Source organism: Giraffa tippelskirchi, chromosome 5, assembly GCF_054371585.1.
Source record: "Giraffa tippelskirchi isolate mGirTip1 chromosome 5, T2T-mGirTip1v1.2.pri, whole genome shotgun sequence".
Classification (NCBI taxonomy): Eukaryota; Metazoa; Chordata; class Mammalia; order Artiodactyla; family Giraffidae; genus Giraffa; species Giraffa tippelskirchi.
This window is the reverse complement of record NC_137279.1, coordinates 75,025,199-75,051,456: the sequence shown is the minus strand read 5'-3', so window position 1 is coordinate 75,051,456 and position 26,258 is coordinate 75,025,199. Positions and strand designations below refer to the sequence as shown.

Sequence of the window (26,258 nt, the reverse complement as noted above, 5' to 3'; positions counted from 1 at the left end):
GGAGTCGGGCCGTGCGTGTGAAAAACTCCGGCGGGGGCCGGGCTCTCCCCTCCCTGCCCCGCCCTCCTCCCCATCTTCCTCCTCCCCACCTCCCTCCTCCCCACCTCTTCCTCCCCTCCTCCTCCTTCTCCCGCTCAGGTTGCAGCCTCTCCGGGAAGCCGCTCACCTTTCCCGAGCTGCGGCCGCCGCTCTGAGCGCGGGCAGGGACCCCAGCAGGGCGCAGGGCCCGGCCCCTCGGCTGTCGCGGGCGGGAGCCGGCGCGCCGCGGCCCCCAGGACACGCGCGGTGAGTCCCGCGGGCTACTCGCGGCGGCCCGCCAGCCCAGGAGGAGGGGGCAGCGCGGCGCCGGGTAAACGGAGCAAAGGTAAACCGAGCGGCTCTTAAAGGCGCAGGTCTGCTTCTGCCCGGGGGCCAGGGCTGCAGGGCGACTCCAGGGCGACGCGGGAGGTCGGCGATCGCCGGGCGTGCGGGCGTGGGGTGCGGGCGATGCCCTGCGCAGGCCGGCTCCCGGCGTCCAGGGGCTGAGGACGGAGGGCTGTTTTGCCTTCTCAGGTCCGCCGCCCCTCCCGGGCGTCTCCAGCGGGACTCACTTTGGTCTCCCCTGAGCTCCCAGGAAGCAAAGTTTTTCACCTCGTCGGGAACCGGGCGCGTTCTTAGCTCCCTTCCTCCTGGGAAGGGCAAGGGTCAGGAGCCTCCGGTAACAGGAGAAACCGCCAGTGTGGGACCAGACCCCGCCTTGGAGGGCTTTCGGGGCTCCGGTGAACTTTCCAGAGAGGCAGGCTGGCGCGGGTGGGAGGCCAGGGCCCTAGGGTGAAGGTGGAAGGACAGGACACGTGAAGCCATGCAGCTTCCAGCGCTAGGGGGTGTGTGTGGGGGGTGCGGGGTGGGGGGGGGGCTCTTCTCTCCCTGGCCAACCAAAGGGGCAAAGCCCCTTGCCCACCCAGCTGCAACAGGCAGAGGATTAATGCAGTCATGGGAAGGGGTGGGTGGCCAGTTGGGAGATGTGGCCTGAGGATTCTTGGCGGGGGAGAGGGGGGAGATGATCAGGAATCAGAAATCTGAAGTCAACTCTGGCTGGAGGCCTCTCTTCTCTGTCTGTTGGGGGGCGAGGGTTTCTGGAACTGTCTGCAGGCCTTGTGGTGGGAGTCCCGCTGTTGAGACACTGACCAATCTCCTGGTGCTTGGGGTCAACACCCTGCTGGGCACCAGGGGCCTTTGATCCTCTCTGAACTCCTTCCCTACAGCATGAGTGGGAGACAGCTCCCCAGAACCTCATCCCCACCCCCAGCCCAGCCCTCAGCAGTTCCCCAACTGCGTCCTGAGCCCTGTGACTCACTGATACCGCTGGCCAGTGGTATACCTCCAGTGCCAGTGCTGTGTGAGATTCAGCGTGCTCGTGGGGCATTTTCCACTGGGCTCGGGCAAACAGTGCATTCCTGGACACTGGCCTGAGGGAGCAGAATCCTTAGGAGGAGGATGCTGGAATGTCTGGCTGACAGGTACATCCTCAGAGATCCCCTACCTTTCCTCTGACCTGGGCGGGGGGTCTGGGACCCCCTTGCTTAGGGTTGGGGGAAGGCAAAGATGGCCCCAGCAACACTGGCTCCTAGGTTTGGGTCTGCATCCCAAGGTGTTCTGGAGAGAGGGTCACTTTGCCACAGGAGAGCTTCTGTCTCAGGTTACCCTGCTCCAGGCACCTCCTGTGCAACTGATGAGCCTGTGAGCCTGACCTCCCCAGCCCTGCAAACTCCCTGCCCACTAGGTTCCTGGGACTCTCCCCTCTGGCTGCCCACCAGCCAGGAGACTTCATTCTTCCCAAACCTATTGGGGTTTCTAGAGCCAGAGTAGTTTTCAGTAAGTTACATTTGATTTCTTAATGCCTTAGTGGCTACCATTTATCAATTATCTACTGGGTACCAAGCAGTGTGTCACAGAACTTTATGAGGTAGGTATTATTTGTTCATGAGTGCGTGCTAAGTCACTTTAGTCATGTGCAACTTTTGTGACCCTATGGACTGTAGCCTGCCAGGCTCCTTTGTCCATGAGATTCTTCGGGCAAGAATACTGGAGTGAGAAGCCATGCCCTCCTCCAGGGTATCTTCCTGATCCAGGGATCGAACCCATGTCTCTTACATCTCCTGCATTAGCAGGCAGTTTCTTTACCAGTAGTGCTACCACAGCTGTTATTATTATCCCACTTCATGGGGAGGAAACGGAGACTCTACGACACCAACTTTCCCCAGATCCACATAGGTTGGATCCCACTTCCTCTGACCTCAAGCCCCCTGGCTCTTAGTCCCTTCCCCCATCAAGGGAGACCCCAGCCTACTCCAGAGGTGTCTGGTTCTATATCGGTCCGTGGTGCTCTGAGTAAGGAGGCTCCCACTTGTCCTGTGCCAGGCAGAGCCAGGCTTCTCCATGGGTCATGGGAGAGAGGCACCCAATACCTCATGGGATCAGGCTGCCTGCTTTGGAAGTGCCCCCCTCTGCCCCCCAACCTCAGGCCTCGAGGCGAGGGAGCTGCCTTTGTGTCTGCGTTTGTTTTCTCTACAGACCCAGACTGTCCTCTGGTGATTTGACCTTCCTGTGCCCAGGTAGACAGGCCCCATGCCTGGCTTGGCCCCTCCCAGCTCCTACCCGTCTGGCCTCTACTTTCTGGGGTCATCCTGCTTTGAACTTTTGTTCAGTATCTCCACTATCCCTTCTCTGGTTCTTTTTTTCCTTCCCTGAGTTTGAGATATAAAGGAGAGGGCCGGCCCGGGCCCGGCAAGTGCTCACTGTGTGACGCTTCTCCCCCAGCAAACTCCTGAGATTCCCCCAGTCTGTTTCCTCACCAGTGAAATGGAGGTCATAACAGGGAGGGTTGCTAACGTGAATTAAATGAAGTAATGTATAGTGCCTGGAACTTGGCAAATGCTAAATAACCAGTGGCTTAATTTGTTGTTCGGGAATGAATTCCTAGGTATCGCACTGTGCCTGGCTTTGGGTAGAGATGGAGGCAGGCTTTCCTAATCTCATCAGGCTGGGCCCTTAGCAGTATCTTTTCCATTCCTCCAGATTGAGGAGGAGGTCCCCATGTAAGGGAATGGGGGCTAGGTGGGGTTCCTGCCAGGAGGGGACCAGGGGTCTGTGCTGTGGGACGCTACCCTCCCCTCTATCTCAGCTTCCAAGATGAGTGAGATGGGCCCTGGGGGCTGGAAAGCTAAGAGCCTCCTGCTCTGAGGGCCCCCCACCAGGCCTCCCTTCCCTAGGGTAAGAAGACCCTCCTCCAGCGCTTAACTGCAGGCCCAGCTCTGCTCTGTTGTCTGGGAAGGAGTGGCTGGCCTGGATCCAGACTCACCCGATTAGCTTTGCCCCTTTGGGAGAGAGTCACATTTCTCTTCTCCTGTCTACCCGGGACCCTTCGCCCTCCTGGCATCAGCTGCTGGGTAGCCACTTTCCCATCTCTGGGGGTGGGAGCAGACCAAGGTCTTGTCTGGTCCCCACAGCGCATGTGTGCCCTCGCACGCACACAGAAGCCAGCTCTAAGGCTGGGCTCATGGCCGTTCTGACAGTCTGGGACCCAGGATCACGACAGAGCCAGTGGCTGGCCTGGCAGGAGATGGCCCGTGGTGCAGCAGCAGACTAGAAAGAAGGGAAGCTGCGGGCGCATCTTGGCCAGACCGCCCATTGGAAGGAGAGCCCCTCAGCTCCTGAGATCTTCAGGGTCCCATCTGCAGAGGAGGAGCGGTAAGGAGGCAGGGTGAGAAGCGCCTTTGAACTCAAGAGGGTCTTCAGGCTCCCTGACAGCGTGAACGGCCTTCATAAGACAGGACACCCTGGTCTTGGAGACATTGGCCTGAACCTCTGAAGGACAGTGGTAAGACTTGGAACTCTGGATAGTGGGTTCACCCTGTGCTCCCACCCCACCCTTCTGATGTTAAATAAAGTCTTTCCTGGAAACAGAGGGGTCGGTATAGACAACCCAATAATTTTTTAAATGTTTATTTATTTGTTTGACTGCACTGGGTTTCAGTTGTAGCACGCGGAATCTTCTATCTTCCTTGCAGCTTTCGGGATCTTTAGTTGTGGCAGATGGGATCTGGTTCCCTAACCAGGGATCAAACTTGGGCTCCTTGCTTTGGGAGTTCGGAGTCTTAGCCTCTGGACCACCAGGGAAGTCCTGGATGACCTGATAATGACGCGCTGGTCTGTTCATTCATTTTTGTGTGTGGAGGGTGTGTCTCTTGCCCGCCATGGGTGGGGGCAGTGTTTGGACTTCAGGGTCAGTTCAGACCCTGTCCCTGTTGCTCAGGAAGTCATTGCCTTAGGTGAAGGACCTCGCTCACCCAAGTTTGAGTTTCCTCCTTTAGAAAATGGAGAGAGGAACAGTATTGCCTCATGTGGTTGTGAGAATTCCAATGAGATAATGTCAACAGTACTGCTCCCATTTTGCCTTACCTGGTATGGTGACCAAGGGCTGGTGGCAGACGGAGTCAGCGGACCGCATTTGGCAGACCTCAGAACCCTGCCCTCTCCTTGATCCCTGTAGAAACCAGGACTCAGGCCCCCAGCTGGGAAGGAAACTCTATTCTTAAAACATTTCTATGCTCCCTTACCCCAAGCGCCCTCTTCATGTTATCATTATCATGAGAAGCTCTGGCAAAGTTCCAGAATGATTTCTGTCCTCACCCCTTGCTTCCATAAAGGAACCTCCCCTTTTCTTTCTTTGAGGGTCCCCTCAGGAAACAAGGCTGCTTCTCCCCTCTGGCCCTGGCCACCCAGCAAAGGAGATTCTTGCTGGGAGAGCAGGCCCTGGGGGCAGGTATAGCTGTCCTTCCCCACATCCTGGCAGGATCCAGCGCCTGGAAGCAGGTAGGGAGTAGGTCCTGTGCTGGAGGGCATCATGCTCGTGACATCAGCAGTGCTGGGTCCGTAGACTCCCTCTGCCAGCAGGCCATGGGCTGGGGCTGGGAAAGGGGGCCCGAAACCCCTCCCTGTTCCTGGCACGGAGCTCAACTGGCAACACCCCTTGCCACGGCTGGGCCAGGTGCCAGGCTCTGGGCTGACGCCAGACCTGCCTGACTGCTTCCCTGGGCAAAGCGGCTCTCCAGTGGACGGCTGATGCCCTGATAATGGTGCCCGGTGCAGGGAATGCCATCTCTGGCCAGACCCTTGCTGTCCCTTCCAACCCCGGGAGCAGAACGGGCACTGAGCTCAGTCACAAGCCCTCAGTCCTAGTCTTGGCTCAACCCCATCTTACAAGTGGCCCTGGGGAGGCAGCTCCCCTTTCTGAGTCTTCACTCAATCACCTGGTAGATGAGGGCACAAACCTGGGGATTCCTAGAGCCCCGTCCAGGATGGCTGGTTTGTGGTTCCAGCTTTTGCCAATCCTGCTGGTGAGGGGAGCTGTCCTCAGAGACCCCAGGAGGGACTCTTGATCCCCCAAACTCTGCAGCACATGGCCATCCCCCGGCTGAGCCAGGGTAGCTGGCCCTCGCCATAGCTCCAGTGGATGAGGAAGCCCTGGAAGGCTGCCTTCTTGTCTGATGGGAGGAGAAAAAGCACTTCCCAAAGCAGTGGGTGTGGGGTCCGGACATCATACAGGCACTGATGCCCAAGGGCAAGGCTCGAAGAACCATGGCTCTTGGCCAAATCCAGCCTGTATTAGTCTGACCTGTGAGCTAAGAATGCTATTTATAGGTTTAAGTGGTTGGGAAAAATTCAAAAGATGAAAGTAATATTTTGTGACACTTGAAAATTACATAATATATGAATTTTAGTGTCCACAAGTGAAGGTTTACTGGAACACAGCCACGCATTCATTTCCATCCTGTCTGTGGGTACTTTTAGGGGGATAGAGTTGTGTGACGGCAGCAGAGACCGTATGGCCACAAAGCCTAAAATACTGGCAGTCTGGCCTTAACAGGAATGCTTGCCCACCCTGCTTAGATAATGATAGTTCTCCCAAGGTTTGCACTAAACAGTTCTGGAATCACTATCTAAAAATACTTTCTTTTCATTTAAAAAGAAGTGTTGTTCTTTTAACATAAGCAATGAAAGTTCATTATGGAAATATTAGAAGCTGCAAATAAGCAAAAAGGAGGTATTAAAATCACCTGTAATTCTGTCACCCAGTTAGATAACTACTGTTAGCATTTTAATTTAGAACCTTCTGGAATATATATATATATTGTGTGTGTATGTGTATGTGTGTGTCCTGTTGGATTATATATGGTGTTTGTCTACATGTATTTATAGGGTGTACATGTATGACACATATATGTCTAGCACACAGCTTTTACAAGTTGTACAGAAGTGCCCTTTTCATTTAAATACACATCTCAAAGTGCATCTCAGGGACTGTCCTAGGCCCAGTGGGGTAATTCTAGAATCCCAGACCCTGGGGGAACATCCAGACTGAAGTGCCCAGCAGGCGTTCGGGCCTGTGTGTGAGGCGCAGGGGCTTGGTGGGGCCTGAGCTGCGAATCTGGAAGTCATCAGCACGTGGGTGGTGGTTTCCACTGCAGGAAAGCCTGAAGTCACCAGGATGAGCGTAGAGACGTAGAGACGGAAGAACAGAGGACTGAAGAGGGAACTCTGAGCAGCAAGACGTTCAGGGCCAGGTAGAGGAAGTGAGTTCCCAGACAGCGGAGGGAGGAGGAAGCCGGGAGAACCAGGGTATGGGGGCGGGGAGACCTAATGAGAGCCTGGGGCCGACACTGGGACTGGGAGGAGCCAGCGCCTCCCCAAGCTCTGAGCAGACATCCCAAGCACAGGATGTTCGGAGGTGTCCCAGAGGGGGCCTTGGAGACAGAGAGGAGCAGGGCAGTGGCTGTGGCCGCAGCGGCTGCCTGGACCCCGCCTGGTGAGAGGGAGGCCAGCGTGCCCTGAAGGATGAGAATGTTGGCCAGGGTCCTTCAGAATGTGGGCGTGGCGTCGCCAGACTGGTGGTGGTGAGGGCGGAGAGGGCAGTATAAATAGGAACGTGGTCTGGAGATGTGGGAAACCCTCCCCTCCGGCCCCCTCACTGCTCCTGAGACAGCTGTTCCCCTGGGATGCGTGTGCTTGAAGGCCCCTGCTGTTTCGTTGCTAAAGTTGAGCACGGCGAGAAAACCAGAGAAGTTAACAAAAATCCTGTGACAGGTTGTTCAGTCTGGACGAGGGAAGACTAAAGGGAAGGCAACCTGGGTGCTCTTTATTTCTCCTCCTGTTGGTTGAATAGAGGATGGTGGACCTCAGGCTCTGTGCTTAAGCAAACAGAGAGGAAACACATGAGCTGTTTCCACTGAGATTTAGCAAGGAAGACTTAAGAAAAGGTTCCAGACTTTGGAATTTTAAAAACACTGATGGTAGGTGAGGGATCTTCCTTGAGGGTCTTTCTTTAATGCGTGCTGCTAAAAGGAGTGGAAAAGGGTTTCCTCTGTCTGGGAGGTGGGGTGGGCCTGGTCTGGAAGCAGACATAGGAGACAGAGGTCTTGCCTGCCCCGGGTCCTTGCTCCTACCTCTGGTCTGGGATATCTGGGACGGCCAAGAACAGAGCTGTCAGAAGGGTGCCTTGTCCCGCATTATTGCTTAGAAATCCACAGCCTCGGCAGAGATTCCAGGCCAGCCTTGGCTGGGTCTCCAAAAAAGGCCAAAAAAGAAAATGCCAGAAGATGATATATGTGGCTTCATTCCTTGAGCCCCAGGAAGCCAAAAAGAGTGACAGAGTATCAGCAGGGCTGATGGGGGGGTTCACACTGTGGGACGGTCTGGGGTGAGGAGGGATCATCTGCAGGGGTCAAGGTCAAGGTCTGAGCCCAGGTGGTACACCTGACCCGTGAGGCCCTGGAAATCTGCCCCTCTGGAATGGGAGCCCAGAAGCAGGGTCCAGGAGCCTGCCAAGCCCCCTCCCCACAAGACCTGGGAGCCCCAACTTGGTACACGTTCAGCTGGAACCTCTCTTGAGGATCATCTCCATGCCTTGTCTATTCCTCACCGAGCTGTGGCAACTGCCCACCCCCAGGCCTGCACAGACCTCACTGGGAGCGCGGCTGCTGGGCCGGAAGCTGCTGTCTCTGCCCCAGCCCCTACCCCGCACTGCCCTGGGGAAGGAGCCTAGCTTACGGCTGAGGCTTGGAGTCCAGTGGGCAACTGGCAGCCTCGGGGCGGCCCGCTTATGTCCAAACACTCCCTGAACCAGGAGTGCTTGGCTTCCGTAGATTCGCTCACTGCTCGTTCGAGGGTTTGCGTGGTGCCAAGCCTTGTGTCAGGGGCTGGGGTGTAATGATGAGTCAGACCAGTCCTTGTCCTTAACCCGCCCACAGGCAATCTAGAGAGACAGACAAGCCAGCAGTTACAGTACAGCAAGCCAAGTGTGCTGCTTGGGGACATCTAGAGTGCCGTGGGAGCCCAGGGGAGGGGCCCCACCTGGCTGGGCCAGCAGAGTTTCAGGCTAGAGAGGATAGGAGGGGTGTGGCAGAAGGCATACCAGGAAGAGGTCACGTCTGCCTTGAGCCTTGAAGATGCAAACACTTTCCCCTTGTCCCTGGCACACTGGTCCCTGGGTTCCAGTTTCCATGGAGAGTCAGGAGAGCTGAAGACGAATGATGTTCCAGGGGTCCTGAGCTAGCTGATGGACCCCTGGGCTTGCTCTTGTGTCCGCAGGAAGAGGGTAGGGCCAGGCCACCCACGTGGGCTCGAGTCCCACCTGCTAAGAGTTGGGGCTGGCCTGACAAGGAGAAGATAAACGTAGAAACGGGACCTGCCTGAGAGTGGAAGAAAGGGTCTACACACCAACAGAGTGTCCTCGGGATTCAAGGTCTTTGTCTTCAATGGGTCTAACGTTTAAATGTCTGTAGAGGAAAGAAGCTCAAGTGAGCCATTGCGTTGCACTGGCTATGGTCTAATTCAGTGTGTCCATTCATTCCACCAACACTGGCTGAGCGCCTGGTGGGTTGCTTCTACGTGAGGCCTTGGAAGCAAAGCTGCCCGAGTCTGTGCTCTTGCCCTGAAGGACATGTCAGTCTGGAGGCATCTCGTTTTACCTCCAGGGAGGAGGGGTGGCCACGTGCAGCCTCCCAGGGGAAGCAGCAGCTGAGTTTGGAGGCAGTTTTACCGAGGGAAAATGAGGAAGGCCTTCCCAGGGATGGCCAGGAGTGTGCTTTCCCCTGACAATGTCAGCTGTGTTCCCAAAAGCTGGACCCTCCAAGGAGGGGTGAGAGCAGAGATGAAGAGGAGACAGCAGTCAAAACACAAGAGGCCTAGTCTTCTGGCCACTGGAGTTTGGACTTTTTCCTGAGGGTGGTGTTAATACTGAAGGATTTAAAACGGGGAAGTGACATCATCAGAAGGCAGCTGAGAAAGTCAGGTCTCACAGCCGGTGGCAGCTGGATAGGAGGTTAGACATTATCCCCATTTTGCAGACAAGGATGCTGAGGTCTTCTCAGGTCACAGTGCTAGCAGGTGGGAGAGCTGGGGCTCCTCCCATGACTCCAAACTGCAGAGCATTCTGGCGAGCAGGCCTGGGCAGCACATGGCCCTCACGATGGGACTTTTGCATCAGGTAGGACGCCAGCCCTCACCGTGCTGTGGCACCTGCCCGCCCAAGGCCCGCACAGACCTCCCTGGGGGAGTGGCTGCTGGGCCAGAAGCTGTCCCCTCTGCCCCGGTCCACCCTGCCTCCACTGCCATGGGGAAGAATTGGGGTGCACTTGTCTAGGATAGGGGCGACCCTGAACCCCAGACAGCCGCCTCCTGACCAGCTGCCTGCAGGCTAGTCCAGCTTGCTCCTGGAAGGCCTTCCCGACCTTCCCCCATGCATTCCAATGGGAGCTGTGGGAATCTTCTCTGAGCTCTGTCCCTGCATCCAGAGCATCTGTTCATTGGCAGGGTGATCACAGGCCTCTCTGTCCCTTGGATCCTGGCCCCTCAGAAGGGCCCAGGCTGACGGCCTCTCCCCCAGGCTGGAGCTCGTAGAGCAAGGTGAGTGATGAGGGCTCTGGGGCCTCTGCTTCCCCGCTTCCTCCCAGCTCCAGGCAGTCATGGAGTGACTGGCTTCCCCTGAGGTTTGTTGCAAGCTAAGGAAACTAAAGCCTCAAGCCATGCAGGGCAGGGTCAGTGAGAGGGTGAAGGAAGAGATGCTATCTGCCAGCTCCCTGCAGGCACGGTTCTGCTGGGCGGAAGGGGTGTCTCTGAAGTCCCAGTGCGTGACGTGTGCAGACTTGGTCAGCCGTGGCCCCTGGTTATTTTAAAACCTGCCCACGGGCCCAGAGTGGCCGAGGCATGGCCAGGAAGCGAGCAGCAGAGAGTGTCATGAGGACCATAGCTGGTGGTCAGCCTTGGGGAATGAGGGACAGACCCTCTGGGCTTTGGAAAGCGGGCAGTTGGAAATTTCTTCCTTCATCCCTTGGCCCTGGGCTCACAGAGACTGAGACCTAAAAGAAAAGAAAACAAAGCAAAAGGGGGGACTTGAAAAAGCACTCACGTGTCTGGAACTCAGTAGGTGCTCCAAGTGCTGGTCACACAGCCAGGCTGCTGTGTGCCACAGAACTAGCCTGGGGGTCGAAGCATGCCTGGTGAGGAGCATGAGCAGAGTCCTCCCCGTGTCCCCATGGATGACGCACTTTCACGAGTGTGCCCGTCGAGAGGGTGCTCGCCTGGGGAGGCTTCTGGAGACCTGGGACCTGAACCGCACGCCTCAGTGGGGAATGGGGAGAGCTGAGCCCCAGAGGAAGGTAGTGCGGCTTCTGAAGGGCCCTGGGCTGCAGGCTGCGAATCAGGGCTTTTTTAACTGTATTTCTTTATTATTTTGGCTGTGCTGGGTCTTTGTGGCTGTGTTCCAGCCTTCCCTAGCTGCGGTGCATGGCCTTTTCTTGTTGCGGAGTGCAGGCTCAGCTGTTGCTGCCCACGGGCTCAGCTGGTCCTCAGCGTGTAGGATCTTTGCAGGCCAGGGATCGAACCCGTGACCCCTGCATTGACAGGCGGATTCTTAACCACTGGACCACAGGGAAGTCCGAATGAGGGCTTTATTCAGGAGGAAGGCAAAGGGACTTCTCATAGGGTTTCCTGAGGGGTCTCAGAGCTGGCTTCCCTGAGGTTTAGGGGGAAAAGCTGACCTCACCCTCTGCAACAGCCTGCAGCCAAACTACTGTGAGAGGGAGGCCTTGGCTTCCCTGGATGTTCTGCCAGCCTCCTTCTGTCTCCAGGGTCTGCCCATCTGGGTCTTCCAGGTGTCCCAGCTGGAGGGCGGGTGTTCTGGGCCCTGGTGGAGGTTGTCCTGGGGGCGGGGAGCAGCCACCGTCTCTGTGCCTCCTGGATGGGGTGGGGGGGGTGATGGGCCTGCAGGGTGGTGGGCCTCCCCAGGGATGGGTGCTGTCAGCCCGGGGGCTGAGGGCCCTGCCGGTGTCAGCCATGGGGGACCCCTCCTGCTTGGCCTGCCCTCTCCATCTGGAGGCTCCGGCCTGCCGATCACTGACCACATCCCCTGCTTCCTGTTCCTCTTCTGTCCCCAGGCCTCAAAGCGCCTTATGGACGGTAGGAATGTCTGGGAGGGTTGTGTGTTATAGGATGAGCTTTATATGGGCCTCTTTTCTGATATATTTTTACATCTGTGCCGGAAGCCGAAGGGAAAAAAAGAGAGAAGAGAGCTAACATTTTCTTAGTGCTTTCCTTGTGTCAACTCAACACCCTCACTCAGTCATCAGCGAACGTAAAGCTCGTGCCCAAAACCCACCAGGCCTCCCCTCCCAGCACCTCCTACCCCACGGTGCCGCCTGTCCTTCCCTGGCTCAGGCCAGCCCCTTCTGAGCCCCGCATGACTCTTTTCTCACCCCTCATTCGCAGTCTGTCTGCAAATCCCTCCGGCTGCCCCTCTGTGATACACCCGGGAGCCAGCGCTTCTCCCCGCCTCCTCTGCGCCACTCTGACCCCAGCCATCACCCCCGTCACTGTCGCCTCCTGACCAGACTCCCTGTGGCCCCCGTGCTGTGGTCAGAGGGAGCCTGTTAAAACCCCAGTCAGTTCAGTTCAGCTCAGTCGCTCAGTCGTGTCCTAGTCTTTGTGACGCCATGGACCGCAGCACGCCAGGCCTCCCTGTCCATCACCAACTCCCGGAGTTTGCTCAAACTCATGTCCATCGAGTCGGTGATGCCATCCAACCATCTCATCCTCCGTCGTCCCCTTCTCCTCCTGCCCTCAATCTTTCCCAGCATCAGGGTCTTTTCCAATGAGACAGTTCTTCACAACAGGTGTCCAAAGTATTGGAGTTTCAGCTTCAGCATCAGTCCTTCCAATGAACACTCAGGACTGATTGCCTTTAGAATGGACTGCATGGATCTCCTTGCTATGCAAGGGACTCTCAAGAGTCTTCTCCAACACCACAGTTCAAAAGCATCAATTCTTTGGAGCTCAGCTTTCTTTATGGTCCAACTCTCACAACCATACATGACTACTGGAAAAACCATACGTTTGACTAGACAGACCTTTGTTGGCAAAGTAATGTCTCTGCTTTTTAATATGCTATCTAGGCTGGTCATAACTTTCCTGCCAAAGAGTAAGCGTCTTTTAATTTTAGATTTTAATTTTAAAGCATCTTTTAATTTTAATTTTAATGCTAGAATCTAAACCAGATCTGATCACTCATCCCCTCAGACCCTCCCAGACCCCGAGGGGACCCAGCATGATCTGCTCGACTCTGCTCTCCAGCTGCACTGCTGCTCCCAGACCACCCCAAACTCACTTCTGCCTCAGGACCTTTGCACCTGCCATTTCCCTGTTACCTGCTTCCCCTGGATTCTGTATGATTAGCTCCCTCCCCAGTTCCTTCTCAGAATTTTCCTCAGAAGATGCCACTTTCTCAAGGAGGACTTCCTGATCACCCTATTTAAAATGATAACACCTTGTCTCTCACACCCCATCTCTTTCCTGTTTTTTCTCCATTGCAGTTGTCACCATCCAACATGTTGTGTATTTTATTTAGTAATTATATGGTCTGCTGCCTCTCTCCACCCCCATTAGAGTGTCAACACCATGAGGACAGGATTAGTGCTTGTTTTGCTCACAAGAAGGTTCTCAGGGCAGCAACAGTGCCTGGCATGTAGTAGGTGTTCAATAAATAATCGTGGAATGAAGACTAGAGCTGAAGCTACAAGTGATGGTGTCACTACGAGTGATGGCCTGCGAGCCGTAGTGCAGAACTGCCATCTGGGGTTGTCTGGCTTTGAATTTGGGGTGAGGGTGGAGGAGACCTGGGAGGCAGAGAACAGCTCTTACAGCCTGGGCCTCTGGAGGGGCAGGGGGGCAGTTCCAGCTAGAAGAAGAAAGGAACGGTGCGGTCACGGAGTTTGTGTACTTGGCGACAGCCAGGAAGTTGCTGCACGATTTTGAGCAAGTCAGTTCCCCTCTGGGAGCCAGCGAGGATTGGAATGGTGGCTCTGTGAGTGCCCGCTCCGGCTAGCACTCCAGGAGCCCAGCCCTTTCTCACGGTGGCCTCTGGAGAAGTGTCAGGTCCTCCTGGCCCGGCTCCCCTTCCTCCTGTGCGACGCACTTCTCTGGCTAGCTCGTATGTGCCCAGGAGGAAGTGATGGCAGATAGGCGAGAACTTTATGGACTCACCTTGGCAGGAGGAAGGGCTGGGGTTTGCCTTCCAATGCTGCAGCTCCCAAGGGGAACTGCTCCTTCAACACCCCCCACACTCAGCTAGGCCAGCATCTCTGAACGCACGTCTCCCTCTTCCCCTGGCACCGGTTGCCCGGGGACAGCCCCAGATGGCTCCCTGGCCCTGGGGACAAAGGCCACACTGTGCCCAGCCCTGGGCTGGCTTCAGGCTGGGTGACACTGAGCCCTTCTGTCCCCCGATGCGGGTGAGGGGCCGACTGCATGAAGGTAACAGGCCTTTTTCCTGTCTCCCTTCCCCCTTGACCCTCAAATCTGAGGAGCTGACATTCCCAAGAAAGAAGTGACAGAGGCATCTTGTGTCCTGAGCTAGGAAACAACAAATCATTCACTGCCTGGTCTGCCCTGTTGCACTCAGACCCTGTTGGGTTCAATGCCCCAATTGTCCGCGTCGGAGAGCAGCATCCACTCTCTGCGTGGTGACCGCCGCCTGCTCCCGGCCGCCATCAGGAGGCCCATCCTGACGTCTCACCCCTATCACTGCTGCTGCAGCAGCAGCCACTTCCTCTCTGTCTCTTCTCAGGCCGGCGGAGAGCAGCTGGTCCCCCATGTCGTCTGCATTGCTTGGCTCCGCATTCCTGCTCAAGTCTCCAGTTTCACTCTTTCCACGCTTCCTGGTCCCACTGGTCGCTCCTTGTTGCTAGCTTAGCCACGAGGAGGGCATGTGGGATTCAGGCTGGTTCTCCTTTGTCTTGTAGAAATTGGGGACCTCCATCCCACAAGGCTTTTGATGAGTTTCCCTCCAGGCAAGAGCAAGGGCGTCAGATTTATGGCAGCTCTTGGTGGATTCCTGAGTCACCAACTCAGCCTGCCATCCCATAAATCCCAGACTACAGGACAGCTTTATGGGGAGCCCTGTTTCTAGAAGAGGGCATGACTGGTCCCCCCCAACCTTGGCAGAACACAGACCTCAGGAAGCCAAGGGCCCAGTTCCCCCACCCTCTAGGATGACCATGACTGAGCTTGGGGCATCAGTTTGTGCAGGGCAGTCATGTCCTCCCCTCCCAGGGCGTCTCATGCTCCGCTCAGTGTTCACTCCACCTTTCTGTGCCTCCCTCACCCTCAGGACTCCCCATCTCAGCACATTAGGGCCGTCTGGAAACCTGGGCAGATTCTATCCCTTACCTGGACCTCAGCTACTTCCCAACCATGGCTCCAATGTTCAGATCACTGGGGATGGTTTTTAAAAACGCATTTTCCCAGGCACCAGCCTCAGAGCCTCAGTTCTAGAATCTGAGAGTGAGACTGAGGAATCGGAATTTTTTCTGACGCTCCTTGCCGATGCTGATGTTCAGCCAACTTGTAAACAGGTGGTCTGTACAATGGGCGAACACACAGGGCATGTCGAGGTCCTCCTGTCACTGGAACTTGCATGCTGCCTCCATCAGGAAGCCCCCGTTCCTGCACCCATTTCCCTGCGAGCTCTGCACAAGAGTGAGGTGGCTGGCAGCCTCTGGGAGATTTCTGTCCACGAGAATCCTGCAGACTGTGGGCTCGGGACATCACACGGAGCCCGGAGGAGTGGCTGAGGTTGACTGGTGTGGATGAGCTTGGAGATGGAGAAGCAGGGAAGTTTCAGGCTGGTGAGGTTTGCAGGGAAGCTGCAAGAGGAGTTCTCAGCTACCCTCTCATCTCTGGAGCCCTCGCAGCCCCAAGTCCCTTGAGAAGAGGGACCAGCCTTCACTCCCCACTAGCCCCAGGGCCTGGCTTTTTGTTTGTTGGGCTGAACTGAGTGAGACTTCAAGGCCCACTGGCGGAGATAGGCTCAGCAGGCAGTGCGGACCTGAGGCCTGCCAGCCCGAGGAAGCAGGGGGTCTGGGCTCAGGAGAGCTGGAGGGTCTCAATTTAGCTGCCTTTGGGGGCAGCCAAGAGCCTGCAGGCCCAGGGGAAGGACCCTTTCCAGGCTGGCTGAGGACAGAAGGATGTGATCATTACGCAAAGTAAACATGTTACTGACCCATCATCCCTTAAACCAGGATTCAGGAGGGGCCTGGTTGCCTTGGCAACTGGTTACTGGCCAGTGACAGTGCTGAGAGCATCCTCTGGGGAGGGGCCATGCTTAGTGCATGGGTGAAACCCGGAGAGAGTGCAAGGTGGTCCCTCCCATCACAGGGCTGGCCCTGATGGCTTCTTGGTAGGCGTGGGGGGCGGGGGATGCCTAGTGAGGCCTCTTGATCCCGGCCCCACTGTAGCTGAGGGAGAAGTGGGCAGAACAGAATGAGGGGGCGGACACACTGGAAGCTTATGAAACCACAGAGGGAAGGGGAGGGGAGGGGAGGGGAGGCGTGACAGCCCCACGCTGAGTTTTCAGGGCAGAACAGAGAAGGAAGAGTCAATGTGAAGAAGCAGTGGCACCAGTCCCACCGAGAGGCCAGTAGGGTGTCCCCTTCTCAGAGGCCAAGATGGCTTTGGAGCCTCGGGAGGGAACCCCTTCTGGCTGGGAAAGGGGCCCTGGGGCGAGCAGACAGCTGGCCCCGCTGCTTCTTCATCTTCGCTGCAGTGGATGCCCTGCCTGCTGGGCTTCTGTGTGGGAAGGACTGACAGTGCTCTTCGTCCTCTCCCCAGGGGGCCCTGTCTGTTTCCGGCAAATTTCTGCCTTTGCCCTGAGACGTTCAGCTGCTCCAGACCTCCCATATTTCAGCAGGAGAGATGGGAGCAGGGCCAGCTTGGATGCACACATCCTCCCCTCATCCCTTCCCTCTCTTTTCCTGTCTCCTGGGGACTCACAGCAAACCGGAGAGGGGCTTCTAGGTGTCAGTATTAGGATGAAACAGGGTTTGGGCCAGACTGCCTTACAAGGGTGTAGGCTAAGGCACATTCAGCTTATGGGCATCCATCAGTTAGGCTTACTGGGTGTTGACATATTCGACCTCCTCCACGTAAGTTGGCAAAGAGTTGCTGAACCAGGGGCCACCTGGTTCTGGTGTCCTCCCTGTCCCCCCAGCCTCCTTCTAGAACTTTCTAGGCCTCCAGTGGCCAAAAGGCTACTGTCTGGCCCTGGGGAGGCCTTTAGGATCCTATTGGCACATCAAGCCACTATTATGAGCAGTACTTTTCTATGCTTCTTGATATACATTGTGAATATCTCCCCAGGGGCAGGGAATCCAGAGGGGATAAGATTCCTAGGAAGGAAGACGGTTAGGAACATGTCGCCCTGGCCCTCAAGTGTGGGGTGATTGACAGAGCTTTGATGGGAAGACCCAGGATTCACATTTGGTGTCGACCAGACCTGCTGCACGGTCTCATCCGTTCTCACCTGTTCTCATCTGTTCTCACCTAATCTCACCTGTTCTCACCTCTCCTGCCCCAGGACCCGCCGCTGCTCCCTCTGATCATGAACAAGATGAAGAACTTTAAGCGCCGCTTCTCCCTATCCGTTCCTCGCACTGAGACCATTGAGGAGTCCTTGGCGGAGTTCACAGAGCAGTTCAACCAGCTCCACAATCGGCGCAACGAGGGTGAGGGGTCTGGGGCCCTTTCCCCACCCCTCCCCTACCCTGCCTTCCCGCACACCAGCACGACTGGCCCTGGTGGGGAAGGATAGAGGTCAGGGTGGACTGGACTCCCCACTCCGCCCCCACCCCGGGGCAGAGGCCGGGAGGGTAGCTGATGCCTCTCCCTTCAGACCTGCAGCTTGGTCCTCTTGGTGGAGACCCCCAGCAAGAGTCCAGCACCTTCTCCCCCACAGACAGTGGGGAGGACCCCGGGCAGCCATCCCCAGGAGTGCAGTACCGGCGGCAGAACCAACGCCGCTTCTCCATGGAGGTGAGGGGCTCTGGGCTCCATGATATGGATGTGATAAGAGACACATCCACAAGTGTGTGTGCCCAGGAAGGTGATTGCCTTGGAGCCAGACTTCAGGGGTTCAAATCCCAGCTCTGCTATTGATTAGATCTGTAACTTCGAGCAGATTACTCAGCCTCTATGTACCACAGCCTCCTTGTGTTAAAAGGATCATCAGGAAGATGAAACGAGTTAATATTTGCCACGTTCTCAGAACATTCCTGGTACACAGCAAGGGCTAGACAATTTGACTACTGTTCTTACGGCCTATATCCATGTGCCCAAATGTATGAAAAACAGGCTTACAGAATCAGTGTCTACAGGAATCTCATGCTACAGATGGTGACTATGAGGCCCAGAGAGGGCAAGGGACCTCCTGAGATCACCCAGCACCACCTGGATGTTCATGTTTGTCTCTGAGCACAACTTTGAAGCAATCGCCAACCATGATTTAATCCTGCTAGGATTGTTCACAGGGAAAGGGAGACCCAGGGTGGGAGATGCAAGCCCCACAAGCCCCGGCTACCTGGGAGCAAACTCAGACACCTTGTCTCATCCTGGCCCCTTCAGGACATCAGTAAGAGGCTGTCTCTGCCCATGGACATCCGCCTGCCCCAGGAATTCCTACAGAAGCTGCAGCTGGAGAGCCCAGACCTGCCCAAACCGCTCACCCGAATGTCTCGCCGCGCCTCCCTGGTGAGTCCTAAGAGGGTCAGAGGTCACCAGAATGGCCACCCACTCCCCTGCATGGTCCTGGTTTTGCCTGTCCCAATTGCGGCCTGCAGCAGTTTCCAGGGAGGTTTCTGGGCCTCTGGCGCCACCTGCTGGCCAGAGAGGATTCCCACTGTGGATCCTCTGTTAACTTCCATTCCCTAGTTGGGTCCCACCAGAGATGGAGCTGGGCTCCAAGCCCACTTTGGGTTCCAGAGTCTTCACTGAGATGAGATCAGTAAACCAGCTGGCACGTGTTTCCGAGTCTTGGCCTGTCAGATTTCCTTGGGAGCATTTTACAAAACACAGATTCTGATCCCCCATCCAGATGCCTACAGAATCAGGCTCTGGGGCGTGGGGCCCGGGAATCCATAATTTTAAGAGTTGGGTAGTGCTGAGCGAGAGCAAATGTGCTGATGGGAAGCTGTAGGGAGGTGGGTTCTGAACTGGACACTCAAGGTGCGGTGACAGAAAAGGCACAGCTCCTGTCCTTGAGGGGCTTCTGAGCAGAATGGAGACAGGTGATGAAGGCGTGGGGCAATCCCAGGCCTGCGCCCTGGGCTCTGGTCCCTGCATGCCATGGGAGACAGAAACTCACTCCCAGGGACAGAGAGAAGAGGGGAGAGAACGACGGGCCCTGCCCTCCCCCTGCTCGCCACCTGGAGCCCGGGGCGGGGAGGTTTGCTGTATGCGAGGGCCTTCAGGCTCACGGACCCTTTGTCTCTCTCTCAGTCAGATATCGGCTTTGGGAAACTGGAAACATACGTGAAACTGGACAAACTGGGGGAGGTAAGAGGCCAGGTTACCAGGCAGGATGGCGAGGAGGAGGAAGGGGGTCTCCCCAGCCTCCCCTTGTCTGCACTCACAAGCCCCTGCCCACAGCTCCTACCACCCATGCTTTTGGCCATGCAGTCTGTCTGGCCCAGCCTTTGGCAGGTGTTAAGGTGGGCCCAGGTCCTAGAGGAAGCCCTGAGGATGGAGTGGCTGATGGACTCTGGGGCAGAATGCAGTCTTTTTATTCTGCAAGTGTTTCATGCCTAGGATCATGTCCCAGCTCCACTCTAAGCTAGCTGTGTGGCCTGGGGTGAGCTCTGGGGTGACCTACCCCTGTGCCTTGGTTTCCCCTTCTGTCAGTGGAGGTGGTAAGTGTTCTACCTCATGGGGTGCTGTGTGAGGGCTGAGGAGGTCCCTAGAATAAGCTTTTGCGCTGTGTAATTACTGGCTATTTCCATTTCACTGCACTGGCCTTTGTGTTCCAGGCTGGGGGTGGGCAATGGTTTACAGAGAGAAGGAGGGTATAGCTCTGTCCTTCTAGGAAGCCAGAGGAGACCTGCATGTAAGCATCGACAGAAATAAGGAAGAACAAAACTAGTGCTATATTAGAGGGGCACCTTGCCTGCCGGGAGCTTACAGGAGAGACGTTTCTTCTGACCGGGGAGGAGTTAGGGACAGCTTCACAGAGAAGCGGGCTTTGGGGGAAAGGGAATTTCATTGAAGGGTAGGGGGTGGGGAGGGTAGGCAGGGCGTGCATGCCAAGTCACTTCAGTCGTGCCTGCCTCTCTGCAACCCCGTGGACTGTAGCCCACCAGGCTCCTCTGTCCGTGGGATTTCCCAGACAGGAATACTGGAGTGGGTTGCCATTTCCTCCTCCAGTTGGCAGGGCAGCCTGGCCCATGTCACAGTGCAGGCAGAGGCACAGAGAGGAGGGCGCTAGACAGAGGGAAGCCAGCTCTGAATGCTGTTCTTGCTCCCAGGGAACCTATGCCACAGTCTTCAAGGGGCGCAGCAAGCTGACAGAGAACCTCGTGGCCCTGAAGGAGATCCGGCTGGAGCACGAGGAGGGGGCGCCCTGCACTGCCATCCGCGAGGGTGCGCACGCCATGGGGGGTCCTGAGCCTGGGGGTGGCCGGGAGCCAGGAGACATGGCTGGGGTGGGGACCCCTGAGGCTGATCCCAGGAGGAGGGGTGAGGGGCACGCGGGGCCTCAGGCGCGTCTGTCGCCGTAGTGTCTCTCCTGCGGAATCTGAAACACGCCAACATCGTGACCCTGCACGACCTCGTGCACACGGAGCGCTCCCTCACCCTGGTGTTTGAGTACCTGGTGAGTGGACGTGGGGCTGGGGCGGACGGTAGAGGTGGCCCAGGCCTTGTTCTCAGAGGCTCCCAGGCAGGAATGGCCCAAGGGCCCGGGCTTAGAGGCAGCTCGGAGCTGGGGGCCTGTCCCACTCCTGGGCTGGGCCCTGCTTAGGGGAGGGCTTCTGTCCAGGGATCAGGTTAGGGTGGGGTTGAGCCAGGCCGTGTGTTCCAGGACCGTGACCTGAAGCAGTATCTGGACCACTGTGGAAACCTCATGAGCATGCACAATGTCAAGGTAAGAGCCTCCTTGTCATGGACGCCCTGCCAGGGCTGCTGTAACTCTCCCCGCTTCCAGCACACCTGTCCATGGACCGCCCCCCAGGGCTGCTATAACCCTTCCCGCTTCCAACACACCTGTCCATGGACCACCCCGCAGGTCTGGTGTAACCCTCCCCGCTTCCAACACACCTGTCCATGGACCACCCCCCCCCAGGGCTGCTGCAACCCTCCCCGCTTCCAGCATGTCTGTCACTGGAGAGCACGAGTTACCTGCCAGGGTGAAGAGGAGCTTCCGGGGAAGCTCGGAGGAGTGAATGGCCTCTTCTGTGTGTGTACCCTGGGCAGGCTTCCTGGCCCACAGTGGCCCCTCTCAGCTCCCCACTGGAGCTCTCTCTCCTGCCCACCCTCCTGCCTCTTCTGCCTGCCCGGTGCCCTGTCCTCTGGGTGAGGCCCAGGATGGGGCGTCCACGTGGGCAGAAGAACCAGGTAGCCTCCATTACCTCACCTCCACCCACTCGTGTTCCCCACCTCATCCCAGCCCTGGGGCAGCGTGCACCCACCTCGGGCTGCCCCCTTCCTTCTCTCTCCCCCAGATTTTCATGTTCCAGCTGCTCCGGGGCCTCGCCTACTGCCACAGCCGCAAGATCCTGCACCGGGACCTAAAGCCCCAGAACCTGCTCATCAATGAGAGAGGGGAGCTGAAGCTGGCCGATTTCGGTGAGGGCCAGAGCCCGCAGGGCTGGGAGGACCCGACAGTCTCTCCGGGGTGCGGGGAGGTTCAGTGACGGTTTGTTCCTAGGACTGGCCCGGGCCAAGTCAGTGCCCACGAAGACCTACTCCAATGAGGTGGTGACCCTGTGGTACAGGCCCCCCGACGTGCTGCTGGGGTCCACGGAGTATTCCACCCCCCTCGACATGTGGTAAGCAAGCCTGTGGGACCTCCCGACTCGCCTCTGCTGCCCCATGGGCTTCTTCAAAGGACTGTCTAACCTTCTTTGAATAAAAGCTAAGTGGCATCCTGCTGAACTGAACTGGATGTCAGAGAATTAAGTCAGAGCTACATCGGGGTTTCCCTGGTTCTCAACAGACTGTGCTGGGCTGTGCTTCTGAAATATCCCCCCAGGAGCACATATGGGGTCACCAGAGGGTACAAGAGGGCCCCCACTGTACATATGATGAATCTTTCCCAAGCATCAGTTCTGCTGAAAAATTTAGAAGGGATGCATTATTTTTGTATTAAAATTAACACACGGGATTCAGTGTAGAATGAAAAGCTGGCCAGGTTTCCAGGTGAATGGCCTCTGCAGTATGCAGGGGTTTTCTTGGAGAGTGGATCTGTGGACTTCTCTCTTCCCGTGGGGGTACACGATGGACAAAGTTGGAGATGGCGCAGCTTGAAGAGCTGCCACAGGGGTGCTGGCTATGCAGACGCAAATCCTACAGAGTAAAAGGGGGAGAGCTCAAAGCATCCTGGATCCCAGAGGCGCCCCAGACGGAGACTGCAGTGGGGGCCGTGCTGTGCTAGGAGCCTCGGCAGCCTTGGGGCCCCCACCCCAGTGCCATGAGCCATTCGAGCTTCCGTGGCAGCAGACCGCGGTGGAGCAGCACCAGGGAGTGCGGGTGCAAGGAGGCCCAGGCTGACGCCAGCCCTGCCCATCGCTCCCTGCAGGGGTGTGGGCTGCATCCACTACGAGATGGCCACAGGGAGGCCGCTCTTCCCCGGCTCCACGGTCAAGGAGGAGCTGCACCTCATCTTCCGACTCCTCGGTCAGTCTCCTGCTGCTCCCTCCGTCTCACCTCGAGGGGGCCCCAGAACCCATCCAGCCTGGACAGTTCCTGGGACTGGGAAGATCCTCCAGGGCTGGGGTCCCTGTGGCCTCGGCCACTCTCTGCCCCCACCTCCTCCCCTTCCCCCCCAACGTCGCCCTCAGCCCTGGCCTCTCACCCTCCCAACCCCTTCTTATCTCCCTAGGGACCCCCACGGAAGAGACGTGGCCCGGTGTGATGGCTCTGTCCGAGTTCGGAGCCTACAACTTTCCCCGGTACCTCCCCCAGCCGCTGCTCAGCCACGCTCCCAGGTAGCCCCTCCTCCCCACTCCTGTCGGCTGTGGTCCTCACAGTCCCTGGGGGAAGTGGCCTCGGGGCCCGCCGCGCCCCCACAGGTCTGCGCTAGCTCCTTCCTCCCGCAGGTTGGACCCTGACGGCATCAACCTCCTGAGCAGCCTCCTCCTGGTGAGTGTGCTCCCAGCCAGCTGGGGCCCAGCAGGCAGGGAGCTGAAGCCTCAGGACGTCACCCTGGTCCCCAGTCCCAGCCCTGGGCCCGGCTTGGGGCTCCCTGGTACCCCTCCCCCCTGGCATGAGAGGAGCGCCAGCCTCCCCAAACTTCAGAGCGGGTGTGCTCGAAACAGAAACCCCAGTTCAAAGCCTAGCTGCATAGCCGTGGGCAGATTACAGAACCTAGCTGTGCCTCGCTTTGTTCAACTGTGCAGTTGAATGAATCATTCACACCTTGTACGATAGTTGTGAGGGTTAAGTGAGGTTATCGAAGACACTTAGAATGGTGCCTGTCTTGCCTAAGTGCACAGTAAGGGTGGTTGTGAGTATTCCTTGTTAGTATTACTGGTATTCAAGTTATAATTGTGTATGCTTTCGCATCTGTATTTCCATCCCCAAAGGAGATCATTCTCTTTAAGTCCCATGTCTGGTTCTCTCCTGGTGGCTGGAGACCTGGGACCCTGGGCTCTGGGCCAGTCTTGAGCTGGGCTAGCAGCCAGCTGACCCCAGGGATTGCTCAGCTCAGACTGGCCCTCCCATCTGGGCCAGGGGACTTAGCACAGGGGTTGTATTGCCAGAGGGTCCCTGCAGCCGCCCCCTCTGCCTTTCAGTATGAATCCAAGAGACGCATGTCAGCAGAGGCGGCGCTGAAGCACCCCTACTTCCGTTCTCTGGGGGAGCGCGTGCACCAGCTTGAAGACAGTGAGTGTGAGGGGGGGTGGGCCGGGCCTCCCTGGAGCCAGGAGTGGGGAAGCGGGCTGGGTGAGGAGGGAGCAGAGCCCAGAGCCCAGAGGCCCAGGTCTGGCTGAGCAGCCTGGCTCCCTGTCCCCGGGTTTTCCTTCATAATGAGGGGAGTGAACCCTGTGGACCGCGGGGCTGCCAGCCCCGACTAAAGGGCTGCCCCCAGCTCCCCGCACATGATGGGTGAGGGGCCGCAGACTCCAGGAGCAGAGCCAGTTCACTGAGCCGTCTCCTGGCCTGTGCCCTCTCTCCCTGCAGCCGCCTCTCTCTTCTCCCTGAAGGAGATTCAGCTCCAGCAGGACCCTGGCTACCGGGGCCTGGCCTTTCAGCAGCCAGGTAGGGGCCTGTCCTCCCCACTGCTCACCCCTATTAGAGGAGGTCAGGGTGGGCAGTGCTCGCCTTCCCGAGGAACAGAGATAGGTGGGGGCTCCTGCCCGACCCGGGCCTCTCTTCCGGGGGCCTGCAGGGAGCAGGGCAGGGCTGGTTTCCCTATCTGCTGCCCAGGCTTCCTCCCCTGTGTCTTCCCCCTCAACCCGCAACCCAGACAGAACGCCGCATCTGACAGCAGCCCCAGGAAGGTGTGCCCGCTTCCTGGTGCCTTCTCTCAGCGAATTCTGAGCTCCTGATGTAGCCTCTATCCTGGGAGAACTGTACTTATTTTCAGACTAGCTGATGGCCTCAGACATGATAAGTGCTTTCCACATAACATCTTATTTAATCCTAAAATTTTTCTTGAAATTGATACCATTGGTTAGTGCTCCCCATTTCTCAGGCATGGAGACTGAGGCTCTGGGAGGTTGAGTTGCAATTTCACACAGCGAGTGAGTAGAAGGGATGGGATTAGAGCTCAGGACTGACCAGCTCCTGAGCACATGCTCTTGCTGGCTCTGGCAAAGCAGTCCGCCCCTGCTGATCTCAGGCGACCTTGGCCCCCGCCTCCTCCTTGCAGCCCCACATCTTTCCTTCTGGTTTCCAGGGCGAGGGAAGAACCGGCGGCAGAGCATCTTCTGAGCTGCGCCCGCCTTGCTGTGGCCCAGGGGAGAGAGGTCACCCCGTGCACAGCTGCGCAGGATGGGGCCCGTGTGGCCTCGGAGGACAGAGGAGTGAGGACTAGGGCCGGCCCGGGAGACCTCGGGCAGCCCTGCTGGCCGTGGCTGCTTCCTCTCCCTGCTTCCCACATGCCTCCCCAGTGGCCTTGGCCCGGACACCAACCCCTCCACCACCTGCCCTGGGGCCAGGCGTGAGCTACTTCCCTGGGAAGAGGCGGTGGGCAGAGAGCGACCTCAGACACTTTCCCACCCTGAAGCCCTCGGGCACCCGCGGGGAACCCACACGGATCGGAGAGTTCAGAGGCCGAGCTGAACGCTGTGCCTTGGACACGGGCACTACTGTGCCCCCCGGCCTCCTGGGGGCCTGCCTGCCTGCCTCACCAGTTTGGTCGAGACCATTTCAGGCCCCTGGGAGCGTGCACATCTTTCCCCTGTTTCCCCTCCAAGAGCAGGAAGCGACATGGCACCTTGTCTGGGGCCCTGGAACCCTGGGTGCCAACGTTTGTGCCAAAGCCCCTCCCACCTGAGGGGGCGGATGTCCCCAGAGCGACAGAGCCGCACCCACTCTCCCATCACCCTTGACTGGTCCCCACTGCCTGCTCCTCCCCAGGGCCCCCCGGCCACGCTCCTGCAGCTCAGCGGGCCGCCCCCCCAAGGTCTGAACGGAATCGCCTTAAACTGCAGGCAGTAGAGCATGCACTGCCCTGGGAGCTCTGCCTCCAGCTCCTACCTGTCTGCCCTCTCCTGAGAGCTCTTCCTGCTTATCATCCCTGAGTGCTGGTGGGCCTACCCTGGACCAGCGTCCTGCGGGCAGCACCCGGGTGTGCAGGCTCACCCTGAGCCTGTTGCCAGGCCGGCCCCAGCTCCGTGGTGTTGGCACAGCCTCCCTCTTCCGCTCCTCCCCAGTGCTCGTGGCTCTGTCCTTGCTCTGGCCTACCTGGAGCCTCCCCATGCACCAGACCCACAGTGTGCAGTGCAGGAAGGTGAGATGGGATGGGGTCGCCTCTTACCCTGAGCCCCAGGGGACCAGCAGCGTGCCGGGCCGTGGCCCCCGAGAAGGCTCCTCCACCCGCCTATGGAGCACACCTCTTGTATTCCCAAAGTGTCAACACTGGGCTGGGTCTTAGATGTCAAGGCCAAAGGGAGGCCAGGCCCCCTGCCCACCCCCTTCCGCCTGAGGAGCAGCCCTAGAGGGTCTTGGCTTCCCCATAAGTCCCCCCCCCCCCCACTGTACTGTGAATGTCCTGTGACTCAGCATAAAGATGGATAATATATTTAATTCATGTACAGAAAGAAGTGAGCAGTCTCATGCACAAAAGCTGATGTTGACAAACTGATGTCAAAGGTGGAGGACGGAAGGGCCTCCCCAGGCCTCCTGAGTGCAGGCCGGGCTTGTGTCTGTGTAGATAAAGCAGAGAGAGTTTGGTTAGTGTGTGTCCCTGAGCCCACTCTGGGCCATGGACATGGTGCCCTCTGCTCGCCCTGCTGTATTCTGGATGCTGCTGTATTCTGGATGCTGCTGCATTCAGGGCTGGAAGTCAGTCCTGGGTGCCCTGGGATGGGTGCAGGAGAGGCCTGGGACTTGGTGCTCTCTGTCGCCGCCGTGGCCCGAGTTGCTGCCAGGGGTCCTGGGGAAGGGTCTGGGTTCTGTCTGATGTAGCTGACCTTTGTGCTCCCCCAACCGAGTGACTCTCTGACTTCTTGGGAGGC

The 26,258-nt window shown here is 57.7% G+C and overlaps 1 protein-coding gene across 4 annotated transcripts; it reads left to right on the top strand.

The window, feature by feature from the left end:
* CDK18 (cyclin dependent kinase 18) lies at positions 1–25,841 on the top strand. Of its 4 annotated transcripts, none has more exons than XM_081491101.1 (16): positions 1–285; positions 16,946–17,093; positions 17,261–17,400; positions 17,989–18,114; positions 18,862–18,918; positions 19,884–19,998; positions 20,136–20,230; positions 20,438–20,500; positions 21,078–21,201; positions 21,284–21,404; positions 22,154–22,251; positions 22,457–22,562; positions 22,674–22,716; positions 23,370–23,460; positions 23,758–23,835; positions 24,476–25,841. In XM_081491101.1, the coding sequence occupies exons 2-16, from the start codon at positions 16,970–16,972 to the stop codon at positions 24,508–24,510; spliced, it is 1,416 nt and encodes a 471-aa protein (XP_081347227.1). In that variant the 5' UTR covers positions 1–285; positions 16,946–16,969; the 3' UTR covers positions 24,511–25,841. The 4 variants fall into 4 exon arrangements, with proteins under 4 accessions (XP_081347227.1, XP_081347228.1, XP_081347230.1 ...); XM_081491102.1 differs by having other exon boundaries at positions 142–285; positions 17,324–17,400; XM_081491104.1 differs by lacking the exon at positions 1–285 and adding an exon at positions 307–364.
* The last annotated feature ends 417 nt before the right edge of the window (positions 25,842–26,258 follow it).